The sequence below is a fragment of the Vigna umbellata genome, chromosome 3 (assembly GCF_029865625.1).
Source record: "Vigna umbellata cultivar VRB3 chromosome 3, Vumbellata_1.0, whole genome shotgun sequence".
NCBI lineage: Eukaryota > Viridiplantae > Streptophyta > Magnoliopsida > Fabales > Fabaceae > Vigna > Vigna umbellata.
Genome location: NC_142167.1, coordinates 3,278,700 through 3,295,803, shown reverse-complemented (window position 1 = coordinate 3,295,803; position 17,104 = coordinate 3,278,700). Strand labels below are relative to the sequence as shown.

The 17,104-nt window shown below is 32.7% G+C and overlaps 2 protein-coding genes across 2 annotated transcripts; one reads left to right on the top strand and one right to left on the bottom strand.

Annotated features, from left to right (window-relative positions):
• Positions 1 to 5,402: 5,402 nt before the first annotated feature.
• Positions 5,403 to 9,096, top strand: LOC124844782 (11-oxo-beta-amyrin 30-oxidase-like). Its single transcript, XM_047321788.2, has 5 exons — positions 5,403 to 5,763; positions 6,615 to 6,832; positions 6,953 to 7,194; positions 7,427 to 7,814; positions 8,392 to 9,096. Exons 1-5 carry the CDS (start codon positions 5,466 to 5,468, stop codon positions 8,815 to 8,817), a joined length of 1,572 nt encoding a protein of 523 aa, XP_047177744.1. The 5' UTR covers positions 5,403 to 5,465; the 3' UTR covers positions 8,818 to 9,096.
• Positions 9,097 to 11,037: 1,941 nt separating this feature from the next.
• On the bottom strand, positions 11,038 to 14,073 carry LOC124844779 (Ribosomal protein L18ae family). The gene is made up of 4 exons (XM_047321786.2): positions 13,600 to 14,073; positions 12,693 to 12,768; positions 11,593 to 11,707; positions 11,038 to 11,368 (listed from the first exon to the last, which is right to left on the bottom strand). The coding sequence occupies exons 1-4, from the start codon at positions 13,844 to 13,846 to the stop codon at positions 11,309 to 11,311; spliced, it is 498 nt and encodes a 165-aa protein (XP_047177742.1). The 5' UTR covers positions 13,847 to 14,073; the 3' UTR covers positions 11,038 to 11,308.
• Between the last annotated feature and the right edge of the window lie 3,031 nt (positions 14,074 to 17,104).

Below are 17,104 nucleotides of genomic sequence, written 5' to 3'. Positions count from 1 at the left end.
ACCATTCACTTGAAATACAGGATAAATGTTTAAATAACTATTTTAAAAGACATGCTCTATCTATATCGAAAACACATTGCAAAAATTTCACAAACTCTTCTATTCACCTTTCGATCTTTAATTTGAAATGCTCTAAAGTTTAGATATCGTTTTAGTCGAGAGGAAATGTGCTTGCAAAAAATAACCTGACAAAAATATACATTAAATAATAATAAATATTGCAATAATGAGTAACTCTCTCCTAGATAATGTTATTTATATTAAATTTATAAATAACATTATCTATTATAAATAATAATTACCTTGATTAATTATTTAATTTGTTAATGAACGTTCAATTTTAACTTCTAGTAATTATCATTTGATCTTCGTTAGTTTTGGTTGTCATGTTTTTATCGACACGATGTGGTGTTGTTTAAGATGACATTAATCACATACAACAAAATGTGAAATGTATTCAAGTATGTTAAAATGATATCGATTATGTATAGTACACTAACTCAAAATTTACAATTAATGAGTTTTGTTACGCTGAAATGATCTCGTTTACATATATTATAATTACATATATTATAAGATAAATTTTAAAACTACTAAAAGAATATATATATATATATATATATATATATATATATATATATATATATATATATATATAAATATAAAAGCTTAATTATTAGTTTGGTTGGAAAGTTTTAAATTAGTTTTTCTTTAGCTTTTTGTTTTAATTGTGTTCCAAATTTTAAAATATTGACTTAATTGGATCTTTTAAAAAAAGTTACAAACATAATTAATGACATGTAACATTTCAATTCATGTTTTTTTTTAGTTTTTTTTAGTTTTTTTAAGATTGTTTACATTCATGTTAAGTTTAGTTATACCACATATTATATTATTAATGTTATAGGGTAGAACAATGTTATGTATGAGTGTTAAGTGTCGTTATTTTATATTCAATTTAGTCTTTATATATGTATCTTTTATTCAATTTAGTTTTTATATATGTATTTTTTATTCAATTTAGTCTTTATGTATCTTTCTCTAATCCAATTTAATAGCAAATTTTTTTTTAAATGGAACAATGTTGTTCCTTTTCAAATTGAGACTAAATTTATTAGTTATATAAATATTATACTAATATTTTTATTAAAAAAAATTATTTGTATAAATACTTTGAATTAGTTATAATCTTATAGAAAAGGTTTAATGTCTCAATAGGTTCCTATTTTCGTCCCAAATTCGAAATAGGTCCCTGTTATATTTGAAGTCTTAATTAGATCCTTATTTTTGTTAATTTGATGCAAATAAATTCTTTCCGTCAATTTTAGAAAACGGCGTTAAAGAGTGCGTGACGTGGCGTGTGTGAATGCAATTTTTTAATACTCAGAAATTTTGAATGAAGTAAATATAGTATAATCCATGCTGAAATTAATTAAACAGAGGGCAAATTTGGAAAAACTTAATGTTTTTTTTGCTGAAACATCTCTGGAAGGGAGAAATCAAAATCAACTTGGGGATTTTTCTATTCTAGGGCTCGTGTCGTCTTAGAGTTGGGAAAGAGTGGATGTTGTTCGAGTGGATGCGCGAGTGGGATAGGAATCAGAAAGACGTTATTGTTCGAGTGGATGCGCGAGTGTTGGTGGTGAATTACCGGTGCATGTGCGTGTGGAAAAGGTTGAAGCACGAGGTGAAGTGTGGGACCTTGTGTCCTTGGAAGCGCGACGCTGAAGCAGGTGTTGACTGGAGTGGAGGTTAATCTGAAGGAAGGTAAGTTTTTGTGGTTTATTGTCTTGCTTTTTATAGTTGGGAAAGTATAATATTGGATTGTGGTCCCCTATGGTTTGGTCTGCGTTCTTCATTGCGTTTTGGTGGTCCCCCATGTATGTTTAAAGTTATATGAGTCTTTGTGAGCGCGTTTTAATATATTATTTTTTTTCGTCATACTGTGTTGTGCGTGTAGATATATTGATACTGTGTTGTGTGTATAATGGGCGACGTTTTTTAGTGTGTTTTCCACCATGGGGGGAAGTTTTGATTACCGATGGTACCTTGAAGTATGAAGGAGAGATAACAACTTTGTCCTTTGACCCTGATGTCTGGAGTTATTTTGTGGTTGTTAGTGTAGTGAAAAGTTCTGGAGTTATGCCTCTTTACAAAAAAGTTATGCCTGGAAGACCTAAAAGGAAAAGAAGAATGGAACAGTGGGAGATCAAAAAAGATGAATCTTGAATGACGAAGGCTGGTTTGCGTAAGAGATGCGGCCTATGTAGGGAGCTTGGGCATAACAGGAGTCGTTGCCCTAAAGCTACTCCTTCATCACAACCTGTAATGCCATCATCCCAATTATCTGACGTCTGTAATGACCAAGTAGCTACACCGTAGAAGCTTTTGGATGTACTTTTTTAATGTACTCTTTTAATGTAATACTACACTTATGAAATACTACTCTCTTAATGTACTCTTTTAATGTACTCTTTCAATGTAATACTTTGGATGGGCCAGATCTTGTTTTGGGTGTCCATTCCAGCTTGGTTAATATATTATTACATATTCTGAGTTCTACATATTAAGCTTCCTGCTGTGACTTCTGCTATTAAGCTTGCTGTTGTGACTTCTGCGAGTAAAAAAAGCGTATTTTAACTCGCACATGACGCTTCGGTTTCAGAAAAACCGAAGCGTATAAACCGAACGACCTCGGTTATAAACAAACCGATACCTAAAGACCGAACGACCTCAGTTTTTTGAGTGACCGAAGCAGTAGTTTACCGAATGGTCTCGGTGAACGCCTAACCGAGGCATTTAGTCCTGTTTAAGAGACCGAACGACCTCGACTTGAGTGCCTAATCGAAGCATTTAGTCTTGTATAGACTGTACAGACCGAACGACATCGCTTGTTTGCAGAACCGAGGCCTTTAGTCCTGTCATCCCTGCCACTAACGTACAAACTGAACAGACCGAACGACCTCTTTGCCACTAACGTACACACTGAACAGATCGAACGACCTCGTTTGTTTGCAGAACCGAGACAGTAGTTGACCGAACGACCTCAGTTGTTCGCTTAACCGAGACATTTACTCTTATCATCCCCACGAATCCCTCTGCTGCCACTGTGACTAAAGAGACCGAACGGCCTCTCTGAGACTAACGTTCGGTTTCACTTCTGCTATGAACCGAGGCAGTAACCGAATGTTCGAAGTTAATTTTGTCCACTAATATACCTCGGTCGTGTCGTCTCAGAGGCAATAAGACCGTTCGGTTTCTCTTCTGCTATGAACCGAGGCAATAACCGAACGTTCCAAGTTAATTTTGTCCACTTATATGTCTCGGTTGTCTAGGGACAAAATTAATAGTTTTGTTCGGCCTCGGTCTTTTACTTAACCGAGGTAATAGCCCCTGCGTAATCTAAATGCGAACGCATTTTCTCGCGCAGTATTCTTCCTCTTCCCTTTCGCGCCTCCAAAGAAGTTCTTCTCTCCAACCTAGGGTTCTTCTTCCTCTTGTTCTCTCCGTTCTAATTCGCGGCAAAGGAGGTTTGATTCTATTTCCAATCTCTTCTCTCTGCCATTTATCTTCTTCCCCCTTTCTCACTGGTTCTAGGTTGGTATTGCAATAACAAGAAAAACGAAAATAGAACATGATTTCATTCATTTTTGCTAGTTCAATACATTGTTCATCCCGTTTTCATCACCTACTGCATCCTATGACAAAGAAAATGCAGAATACATTATGGATTTGTCATCCATATTGAAATTACAATAATATTAGCCACACAAATACAACAAACAGCCCCTATCAACAACTTCATCCATTTTTCCACAACCTTAACAGAATTTTTCAAATCAATCACCATATTCGCTACCCCACCCATTTCTTCTTTCTTTGACAAACACTCATGCTTTCCTTCCCACTTCAGATTCGTATAACATCTTTCATTACCATCATCATAGCACCATTTGAAGAAATTGCAACCACCGTTTTCATGCCCGTTCTGTAAAAAAAAATTAAAACCCAATGAATACGACTTTGAAGTAAAACAAACAACTCATCCACGTTTCAGTTACCTTATACTTAGGGCACCCCTAAAATTGTTTCCCTCTGTTCTTAGCCGTTCCAGCTGTTCTCACCACTGTTTTCTCTCCACACAGACAAAGGGGTGACGCACCACGAAAAACGACCTTCGCCTCTCCATTCCGCCAGCCATTGGAAGTCGAAGAACATGTTGAACGTGAATTCTGCATTTGATTCTCCCTCGGGCATCCACTCGAACAACATCCACTCTTTCCCAACTCTAAGACGACACGAGCCCTAGAAGAGAAAAATCCCCAAGTTGATTTTGATTTCTCCCTTCCAGAGATGTTTCAGCAAAAAAAACATTAAGTTTTTCCAAATTTGCCCTCTGTTTAATTAATTTCAGCATGGATTATACTATATTTACTTCATTCAAAATTTCTGAGTATTAAAAAATTGCATTCACACACGCCACGTCACGCACTCCTTAACGCCGTTTTCTGAAATTGACAGAAAGGATTTATTTGCATCAAATTAACAAAAATAAGGATCTAATTAAGACTTCAAATATAACAGGGATCTATTTCAAATTTGGGACAAAAATAAGGAGATATTGAGACATTAAACCTATAAAAAAATATAGATTAATAATATATTAGTTTTAAATATTCACTCTTTCCCTAAAAATATTTATACTTAATTAGTTTTTATTTTATAAAATAAAAAATAAATTTTATTGTTAAAAATTATTTTTTAATTAAAATATCAATATTTATATAAATAATAAATTTAATCTCAGTTTTAAAAAAATAATATTATCTTATTTAAAAAAATTTAAAACTAAATTAAATAAACAAATATATAAAAATACTAAATTAAACACACGTGATATTGTTTTATTATGTGACACTACCTTGTCACGTTATAAAACCTAACACATGAATAAAAAAAATTGCAAAAATTAAAATTAGAAACTAAAGAAAACCACGAATCACATGTCCTTAACATCGTTTATCTAATCGAGTTAAGTTTTAAAAATTGAAACGCAGTTGAAAAAAAATTTAAACAAGAATCAACTTGAAACAAGTAATTAAACCATATATATATATATATATATATATATATATATATATATATATATATATATATATATATATATATATATATATTATTTTAGTAATTAAAAAATAAAATAATTAAAAATGTCAAGACTCATTTAATACCTCTGTTATTAGTAACTAAAAAAATCCAACACCCATACCAAAGTACTTGGTTAATTAACTTAAAAAACAGAAGACATACACAAATATTGATGGAAATTTTTGATAATAAAGAAAGAAAAGAGTGACGTGTTTGGCGTGTCTATAAAATATTTTCCCAGAAGCAATTAGAATATTTTGAAGTTATAAAAAGCACCGAAGTGTACTACTGGAGAACACATTCAACAAACACGGAACATGGTGTTGTTAACTTTCAGAACTGCAACATGGTTCCTGATATTGGTGCCTGTGGTGGTGCTATGGTTGTGGAAACTAGTGAACTGGGTGTGGCTGAGGCCAAAGAGAATGGAGAAGGTTCTCAGAGCACAGGGCCTTCAGGGAAACCCCTACAGGCTCTTGATTGGAGACACAAGGGAAATGTTTACAGTGCTTGTTCAAGCTGCAAAATCTCAAAAATCCATCACTTTTCTCTCCACTGACAACGATGTCGCACCGCATATCACAACCTTTAACCATCACATCGTACACAAATTTGGTACGTGCAACCTTCTTTTTCCCACTTCTTCATTGGTATTACTGCTTCTCTGAAACCTTTCTCTCGGTAGATCCAACATGTTCACTGTAAAGAAAACCTTGGACGTACTTTTGAAGCAAAAAGATTCGCATAGTATTCTTCAATTAAAGTGTTTTGAAGCCTTCTGAATGGTAACTCAGATCTGATAAAAATCTAAATCCTTAGATAAAAAAAATAGAACATTATACAAAGAAGAAAGACTGATTAATTGCATCTATCTTTTGCTTACAAAGTAATCAAAAGATGTGGTATTTTAACTAGTTGAAAACACAGGTTCTTGTTTTCCAAATATACTTTGAAATGTTCTTGTCGCATTGTGAAATATCTTGTCAGATCTTTCTTTCAGGCCATTTTTATTCACAAAGATCAAAAACTATTATCCAAAAGATATAAAACAAAATTTGTTCAAACTAACTTTAGTGAATATCCTGGTAAAGGAAATTGTAATTACACACCTCTTTTATTTCAACTCCTTATTTGATAACTCCTCCTGATTCTAACTTTTTTATCAAATTTCAACTAATAATGAATTATATTGGGAGGAGTGTGCATGAAAGTAGGTAACCATGGTTCTTTTAATCTATTTTTTTAAAATGATAAAAGCTATATCTTATATATAATTTTTGAAAAAGAAATACGAAATTAAAAAAGAGTAAAATAATATTTAATTTAATTATCTCTGTATAAGTTTAAAAATAAAATAGTATATGATTTTGTAATAAAGAAAAGGTAACTTGGTGTGACTATTCATGCTTATAACCATTGAGAAATTTTCTTATATATATGTTTTAAAAATTAAAATACATGTGCAGGGAAAAATTCATTTATATGGGAAGGTCCGACACCAAAAGTTATTATCATGGATCCTGAGAAAATCAAAGACGTCTTCATCAAGCTCCAAGATTTTGAGAAGCCTAAGTTGAGCCCCCTTTTCAAATTGTTGGGTACTGGACTTGCAAATTTAGAAGGAGAGAAATGGAAGATGCATCGAAAGATTATAAACCCTGCTTTCCATTTAGAAAAACTGAAGGTTATACATTTACTACATGGTCTTATGATGTTTGATAAATTTAATGGTCTGTTTTGTTAGACAGAAACTTTTTGTTAGATGTTTTACTGCATATAAAAGTTTTATACTGAAAATATGCAGGGTATGTTACCAACATTTATGCAATGTTGCGATGACATGATTTCCAAATGGGAAGCGATGCTGTCTTCACAGGAAAAATGTGAAATTGACGTATGGCCTTGTCTTCAAAAATTGACCCGTGATATTATTTCTAGAACAGCATTTGGAAGCAGTTATGAAGAAGGTAGAGAAATATTTGAACTTCTGAAAGAGCAAACAGGACTTGTTATGAGATCACGCAAAGTTTACATTCCAGGCTCGTGGTAAGACCTCTGCTTAGGTTTACATATTATCTGATATCAATATATTTAAGTGGATTTTAAGTTTAATTCAACTCCACGTAACCTATTTAGAAGATGAGTTTTACACTTAGTTATATATTGTAAACTGGCTTTATCTCAAGTCGACAAGAGACTTTTATTTGAAAATAATAGACAAATCTTACATTCACTTGGTATATTGATTTGAAAATGTAATTATATAATCTATTTGTAGGTTGTTACCAACTGCTAGCAATAGGAGGATGAAAGCAATTGATGTCCATATACGAAGATTACTTAAAAACATCATTAACAATCGAGAGAAAGCAATGAAGGGCGGTGATGTTACAAACAATGACTTATTGGGGATACTTTTGGAATCAAACCATGCGGAAATGCTAGAAAATAGAAACAGTAAAACCCTTCCAATGACTAGTCAAGATGTAATTGAGGAGTGCAATGCATTCTACATAGCAGGGCAAGAAACTTCAGCGGCTTTGCTGGTTTGGACAGTGTTGTTGTTGAGTAGGCACCCTGAGTGGCAAGCACGTGCCAGAGAGGAAGTGTTGAATGCTTTTGGTAACCAAAAGCCAGACTATAATGGGTTAAGTCACCTCAAAGTTGTAAGTATCACTTGCTTCTCTTTTGTTGGAGATTTCATATAAGATGAATTTACATATATAAATATAAATAGGAAGTAGACTTTTAAGTCTAATTCGACTCCATAAAATCAATTTGTGAGATGAGGTTTACACCCATTTATATATCATTTATATATTATAAATTAGTATTATTTTTAGTCAATGTGAGACTTCCAACACAGCTCCTCACATCGAGATATATACATCTCGATGTGAGGATTCAACAGTAGTTCAATAGCGGGTGGAACAATATGTCCAGACAAATCTCATTAGGATGGCCTCTAACCTGACTCTGATACCATGTTAAGAAATGAACTTCAAACCGGTTTTGTGGGATTGAGTTAGGTTTAAAGTTCACTTCTTAACAAGTATTAATGTTATCTGAATCCTATTTTAGCAAGATTTGTTATTTGTTAAATATATAAGTAGGTGCATGTTTCATCTTTAAATAATTTTTTTATAAAGTTTATTTAGATTTAAAGTTTAATCCTTAATAAATACAACATCTATTTGCGATTTTGATGTTGACTATTGATTAATATGTCTTTGTCGGGCACAGGTGACCATGATTTTGTACGAGGTTTTGAGGTTATATCCACCTGTAGTTTATTTCAGTCGAGGTATCAAGAACGATGTGAAACTTGGAGAGCTTTGTCTACCTGGAGGAGTGCAAATTTCCATACCAATATTGATGGTTCACCAGGATCGTGAAATTTGGGGTGATGATGCTACTGAGTTCAAACCAGAAAGATTTGCTGAAGGAGTGGCAACGGCAACAAAAGGGCAAGTTTCATTTTTCCCATTTGGATGGGGTCCTAGAGTGTGCATTGGCCAAAATTTTGCTCTATTAGAAGCAAAGTTGGTTTTGTCCTTACTTTTGCAACGTTTCTCGTTTGAGATTTCTCCAGCCTATGCACATGCTCCAGTCACTTTGTTCACTCTTCATCCAAAACATGGGGCTCATGTCATCTTACACAAGCTCTAGTGTCATCCTTTACTTCACGTAAAATAATCACCATTCAATTTTATGTAGTAATCTTGTAGTTAAACCTAATCTTAAAATTACGTTCTCATGGTTGTCACTAAGACACTTTAGCATCTTTAGACATAAATTGTAGTAGTGCTATGTTTTAAGATTAACCTTCTAGAAAAAGGTTTTTCCTCATTAGATACAAGATATTAGAGCATGGAGTGAAGTGGAAGATTTTACCGAAGGATGTTCTATTACAATATTGAAATGAATTGGATGGTTTTACAAGGGTGACATTACTATATATATATGTACCTTTTTTTATAAATATAGTAATTTGTTGGGGGTTCACCATAAGGAAATGTATTAAATGATAAAAGAATAGTACACCTACATTTTCTTTATTATATCTACTCAACACCAATAAAATTAATTTTTTATTTAAAAATATAACATAAAAATTAAATAAAAAAAATTAAAAATTCACTACACAAAATAATGTATTTATAGACGAAATCAATTCTTTCGGTAATATTGTGTCATCTACAAATAATTTTATTCATATTATCGATAGATTTGTTGGTAGTATATATGTGTCGTTTTTTATGGATGAATATGTTAGTGACGTATATTTGTCTTTTTTGGTTATGGATTAGTTGATAATAGGTTGAGTAAAATTGATTAAAAGTTGGGAGGAAAGTATACTCAAGACCAAAATTCACTCACGGTCCTTCCCTTCCCTCGCCTCAGTCCAAGTCTCTCTCCCACCCCTCACCTTTCAATCCAGGTTTCTCCCTCTCATCGCCTTTGTCCATGGTTTTCCTCTCTCCATCTCCATTCATCTCTTCCTTCGTCTATAGGAAAAACTAAAGAGGGGAGACTGAATGATGTTTTTCAAATCTTTTCACAAGACAAGACAGCGTCTAATAGTCTGATTTTTTACTAATTCTAATATATTATAATTCTAAAACTACCTATTAATGTTAAATTAGTTAATTAGGCTAAGACTTGGTATGTTTATGGAAGAAATGATGAATAATGCTCTGACATATTTCATTTAAATAAGTAGACAATTTAAAGAAAGAAGGCTAAAGAAAGTCATTAAGGAAAATTATAGCATAGATTGATTCACGATAGTAAAGTCTGAAATCATCTCAATAAAATATAGATTCATCTATGTACCGTTCTCAGACGTGAAAATATATTGAATTGTTCGTCCAAACAATAGATATACATTCACCGATACCCGATACCCGACGAATAATAAAAAGATATAAAATCTTAAAATTATGTGGATTCAAAGGATAGTATAAAATTTGGAACATTAGTATTGTAATTTCTTTTTGTTTAATTCAATTTTCTTTATATGTCAATAGTAGTATATGTAATTAGTTGAATTGAATAAACAAATTTTGTATTCAGTTATATATTTTCAATTCATTATTACAATAGTTCAAATTTAAAAAAGATATTATAAAACATGAACAAAATTAAAACAACTTATATATATATTTGCGTCTCCTATTTTTTAATAAATGAAAATTAAAAAAATTATTTCAAAAATATAATTTAACAAATTTCAAACATATAAATACATGTCTTCTCGTTACAAAAGCTTATAATTTTTTTTCTTCTCTTCTTATTTTAATAAAATTTAAAATAAAGATAAAAATAAAAAACTAGTTCAGAATTTAATTATTCGAAAATCAAATTTTTGTTGACTGATATTTTGATTACCGTTACAAAAAATAAGGTCAAAATCGAAAGTGTGCTATATGTGTAAATATGGTGCCCAATATGCTATATAGGTAATTTTAAAATGAATGTGTTAAGGTGGAAAAAAATCCTCTTTCTTAAGCCAAACATAACATTACCTGGTGTAATTCAACAATTTCATAAAATAATATAAAAATATGATAGGATTAACATTTCTTGTACAACTTCTACAATTTTAGTACCTTCCCTTCTCCGTTCCTTTCCTGACTCCAATTACTATTGTTCATTGTATCTCGAGTTAAAAACCTGTACACTTGAAATGGCTTCAATGTTTACTCTAACTTCTTTTAAAATTTTGCATTTTTAATTTTAAATTCTCTTTCAGTATAATTATCAAGTCCCTTTGCAGAACAATTTGATCTGTTGTGGGCTATCACTGCTTCACAGGGGTCAATTTCTTCACAGTTCTGTAACATAAATCTTATAAAAACAAAAATATGAAGTATTAAGATAAAGAGATTAATTACAAGATAAATTTTCATACATGAGTTATGATTGTTAACTAGGTATACAAATGTTTCATACAAATATTTAAGTACATAACCCTTGCCTGATCATAAATATAAATGTAAGGACCAGAAGAACCTTATAATAAATCAAACAATACAAACTACATATGGTAGCAGTTTTCAATAAAGACATAAAGTGAACTAACACATAATATTAAGCAAATGATTCACTTTACATACACTCGTCTAACAAACTTTACAGCTTTTGACGTAAAGATTGATTACCAGTCATCTGCTCCCTTGGCAACACCAAGAATAATCGCAATTGTACCCAGAACAGCCTGCAAAAAGCAGTTTCACAAACATGGTGTTACCTTCTAATGCTACATGCAACTAACAGGACAAAAAGCTCTGGTAATGTGGACATAAAAACCAAGAGGTTGGTTTAGTGCAAAAACCCTATATAACAAAATTCAGAAGTAATGGAATAGCTAAAAGAGTACAAGAACTTGAGAGAACTGAAACAGGCTTCAAGTGAAAAAGAAGAAAGGATAGAATCACTTACAGCAACTACACAAGCAACATATCCAGGTTTCTCTCGATGGTCTACTCTGGAACACAGCATAATTATTGCCCCAACGTACCATGGAATGGCAGCAAGAAAGAAGCCTAGTATAAACCTTTTTACAAAAACAAAATTTATTGGAAATCAACAGCCAATATTAACTTGAAAGTAACAATTTATGTGAAAATGTTAAGAAAGGCATGCCTAATTGTGTAAACGACCCAACAGTCTGACATTGTGAATAGAGAGTATGCTAACGTATGTGTACAGTGATATGGCAGAATATCTGCAAGTTCAACCTGATCATAAACCAATCAAAATAATGGCTTCAACCACCTTTCTCTGAATGGCAAGGCAGCAAGAGGTGTCAATAAGAAAGAACAGGTGTAGACACCAACACAGAAACTGCTGGAAATTCAAAGCAGTTTTGACCAGAAGGTGACCATGTTCAAAACATGTAAAATGGGTTAATGTTTGAGAAGGGTCTCAAGAAATGGCAAATCCTATGCCATTTCCCTTCTCTCCCTCTCAAGTTGTAATAAGTTCCATTCCCCAGCTATTTAAATGCCAACTTAATGAGAAAACTATGATATTCCAGTTCCAGTAAACCAAAACAAGAATGCACTCACAATAGGAAAAAAAAAACACTAGAAATGAAATAGAGCATTTTCCTAAAGCACAATAGACAAATTTGAGATTTAGGTTTCAGCAGTAAATAAGATCAACTTTTGTTGATGAAGATTTTAATGATGATTGGTAGTAAAAGCTAAAGATAACTTAAAGCAATTATCCAAAAGCAGAAGATTGAAGTTAACATATAAACCAAAGAAACACTAGATATGACATACTCTACAATGAATGAAAAAGAGGAATTCTTTTGCTAAATGGACTTAGCAATCTTCACCAACAGAATAGGCTAGAAACTATAGTGTGGCTTTCGATTGCATAATATTTCTATTTATATTATATTATATTATATTATACATAACTTCAAATGTCATGCGCACAAAGGTCAAGTCAAAATCTTTATTTCCTCATATCTAATAGTCTCCAAGTTACTTCTGATAAGTAGTATGCCACTAAGCATTAAATTTACTTACAGACACCAGCCACAACCAATGCCACAGCAACCAAGGCGCCGTTCTCTTACAGGTCTTCCTTCAGCAACTGCGTAACCTGAATCAATATCACAGAACAAACCCTATCAAAATCTAGCAGACTGGAAAATTAAGCCTGTTACCCAACAAAGGGACGTAATAACCAAACTCCCACACATAAAATTCTAAATTATAAAAGTCAAATGCTCATAATTTCTCCTAAGATGACCAGCTTTGCTCTCACCAGACAAATGCTGCACGATTTCTTACTATTCAATTTAATGAAACAACACGAATAGCTCACCATAAACATGACTCTTGAGCGAATCAGCGTATACAAGTCTTAATTGTAAGATTATCAAACAGAGTAGATCTAGTGCTTCTAGCAGTCTATCAACCTGCCAGATCTACCTGCAATCTATCCCACAACTTCAATCATAGCCAACATCGAATAAGCAAAAACCAGGATGAAAAGGGATAAGAAGTAATCACAGTCAAACCACTGATTAAGCAAAAACCAAATCGATTGAACTCTACAACATCAAACTGCGAACAAGATTGTCCGAATCACTCCAGTCACCACACTAACAACCACTATCAATCTCCACTGATCAAACAAAAATAAAGCAAAGTCTTACTCACAAAAACCAAGTCAACCCAAGAACAGAAACTTTTCCTCAAACCCCAAATTTCCACAAACAAACAGTTGACCTAACTTTATCTCTCTCTATCTCTCTTGCAGTACAAATCAAGCAGAACAAAACAAAGCTGAACCGATCTCGAAAGTTCCGATCTTTGATCCAAACCATCACATGAATCACCATTCCAGAAACCAAATTTGGCCCGTTTCGTTTCCAAGCCCAAATCAAAACCAGTAGACTAAACAAAAAATAAGAATCAAAGGCCATACCGGGTACTGCTTGGTATCCCGGGTAGTACGGTGGAAGAGGACCGGCGTTGACGGCGCCGGCCGGTGGAACGGGTTGGGGAAAGCCAATAGCGGGATGTGGCTCGGGCGGAGGAGGGTAGTTGGCGACGCCTTGGAAGGTGCCATACTGTGGTGGTGGACCGGGTAGTGGCTGCGGCGGAGGGTGGTGGTGATGGTGGTGGTGCTGGTGGCCGACGACGGAGGCTATGGGCTTGTCCTCTTCGGTCATTTTTGTTCTGCTACGGTGGTCTCTCAGAAGGTTTTGATTTGGCTACTGTGAAATGGTGGATGGTGCGAGAGAAATGGTTCGATCAGAGCAGTGGAAATGAATGAATGAAGGGGAGACGGATGATTGTGACTTTTTGTTTTGTGGACCAACTTGTATCAAGAAATATTTTAGCGTTTCTGAAAAGTGTACTAGTTTTGTAAAAGGAGAAATCGCGTTCGGTTAGAGCGTGTTTGGGAAGGTGTTTAATTTGCGTTAAATGGATGTTTTACGTTTTCTTAGACACAAACGAGGAAAATGGGACTCTTGAACAGGATTTATATACACATACTTGGATAGTAATTTGATCAACTTCTTCCTAATCACTGACAATAAAAAAATTAACAATTATTTTGTAAGTTCAAACTACTTTATATATAGGGTTAAATATGTTTTTAGTCCCTAAACTATTGACCGTTTCTGGTTTTCGTCTCTCTTTCAAAGTAAGGTACAATTTGGTCCTCATTCTTTTCGAAAACGTTCGTTTTAGTCATCTAAAACTAACACCGTTTAAAAATTTGGTCCTCATTTAGCAATAAAATGAGGACTAAAACCAAAATTCCGAGGACTAAAACGAATGTTTCGAAAAGAATGAGGACCAAATTGTACCTTACTTTGAAAGAAGGACGAAAACCAGAAACGGCCAATAGTTTAGAGACTAAAAACATATTTAGCCCTTATATATAAAGTAAAAGTCAAAAATTAGAAATATTAGATTAGAGAGGTTCTACAACATTTTTAATTTATGAAAAAATTATTTTATTTTCTCCTACAAACATTTTCTAAAAAAGTTTGTCAATAAAATTTGATAAATAAAGAATAAATGCATTATTTTTACAATGTTTTAAAATATTGGTTTTTATTTTTCTAAAAAAATGTAATGTTCATATATGTCAATATTTCATGTTAAGTTAACTTTTGATCTAGTTTTCAATCTAATCTAATTTTAAATTTAATTCACACTTAAAACAACAAGTGAAATCTAATTTATTTCTAAATAAGGTTATGGAAGTTATAATTTAAAAATATACATGAAGTATGTTTTATCAAACTAGTACATTTTTATTCAATATTATCGAAATAGATAATTTAAAAAAAAATTATATTCATGAATAAATAATTTTACATAAAATAATTTCACTGTGAAAGTTATTAGAGCATGTTGAAAGATATTTTGTTAAATATGTTCTTGAAGAAAACAAAAAATTACCAAATAAAACTTGTTAAGAAAAGTCTTGCAAAGGCTAAGCAATATCTTATTCTAAATGCAATTTTCATTCAACAATGAAACAATCTTGGATTTTTAAGGTTTGTTTCTTGTTCATTCGTGACTTTGTTGTTATCTTTTTTGATCTTTTTTTTGTATCATTATGTTTGATCCGTTCATATATTCTTTTTGTTCCGTGACAAATATGATTTTTGTTAATTTATTTATAATCGTGGTAGTTCTTCAACAATGACATTTTTTATCCACTAGAGGTCAATAATACATTCCTTAACGTCGATTTGTAAGAAGCAATTTATATGGAGCAACCTCCCAAAATTTCTAGTTGGTATTTCGGTTTCTATATCGTCTTGATACATATGATATGTATACCCATATTATTTCTATTATAAATAGAAGACCTTATACCCATATTATTTCTATTATAAATAGAAGACCCTATATATATTTAAGATAAGAGATAATCACAAATATAATACTATATTCAACACCTTTTAACTTTATTATTAGTTGGAATTATGGATAACTTCTAAAATATTTATGAATTAATTTGTATTAGCAATATAGTTTTTTAAAATTCTACATATGAAATAAATTACTTTTCAAAATTTCACTATTCAAATATGTTGTACCTTTCAGCAATTTTCATTTGTAACTTTATCTCTATGGTTCTTTATTAAAAAAGAGTGATTTTCATGGCATAAGACGTGTTTGAAAACTCCTCCTAATGATTTATTGAAGAGAAAAATAAATTAATTTGTAAAAAGTATTCCATATAATTTTCCCGATATTTTTATTTTTAATTTCAAAGTGTGAGAATATGTTCATTCATTTTCTTTCTTTATTCTAAATTTTTTTAGGGTTAAATATGTTTTTCGTCCCTTAAGTATCACACGTTTTAGGATTTAGTCCCTACTCAGAACTTTGATGGTTTTTAGTCCTTAAACTTTTGAAACTCTGAGTTTTAGTCCTTCAAATTGAACGGTGTTAAGTTTTAGGGGAGGTGGCAAACGGCGTTGCCACGTGAAAAACCATCTTCTCTTTCTGCCACGTTGGTTGATTAACTTTGCAAATGAGATTAAGTATGTTAAGTGATTGGCACGTGCTTGACTGAAATCAAATTAACAATTAAAGTTCTTAATTGGGCAATTAGGGTTCTTAATTGGGGAAAAGTTAATTGGGCAATTAGGGTTCTTGGGGTTGCAACAGGGACTGGGATTATGGAGAATCCTCCACTGCCACTTCTTCTTCCCCGTGTTGATGTTCTTGCTCTTATTTTCGCGCTGATTAGTGTATGTCTAACAACTTCAGCACACCAAAATCCAGAATTCGCCAAAGCAATAGGGGAACATTATCTTCCAACTAAAGAAATCAATGTTCAAAACAGCTTGCTAACTTACATTGTTCGCGTTGAAAGGTCTGATGAGGGTGGTGATTCTCTTCGGTCTAAGGACTTGCTTGGTTGGTACCGTTCACTCCTTCCATCCAGTTTGGAATCTGATCAGAACCCGCGGCGCATTATTTTCTTATACCGCAACGTGATGGATGGATTTGCAGTGGAATTGACCCCAGAAGAAGCCGAAGCTCTTCAAGAGAAGGAGGAGGTTGTGTCAATGCGTCTTGAAAGGACCTATTCATTACACACAACTCATACTCCAACGTTCTTGGGGTTGCAACAGGGATTGGGATTATGGAGAATTAACAATTATAGTTTTTCCCAATTGAAAAAATTAACTTTTCCCCAATTAAGAACCCTAATTGTCCAATTAAGAATCCTAATTGTTAATTTGATTTCAATCAAGCACGTGCCAATCACTTAACATACTTAATCTCATTTGCAAAGTTAATCAACCAACGTGGCAGAAAGAGAAGAAGGCAGTTGGTTTTTCACGTGGCAACGCCATTTGCCACCTCCCCTAAAACTTAACACCGTTCAGTTTGAAGGACTAAAACTCAGAGTTTCAAAAGTTTAAGGACTAAAAACCATCAAAGTTCTG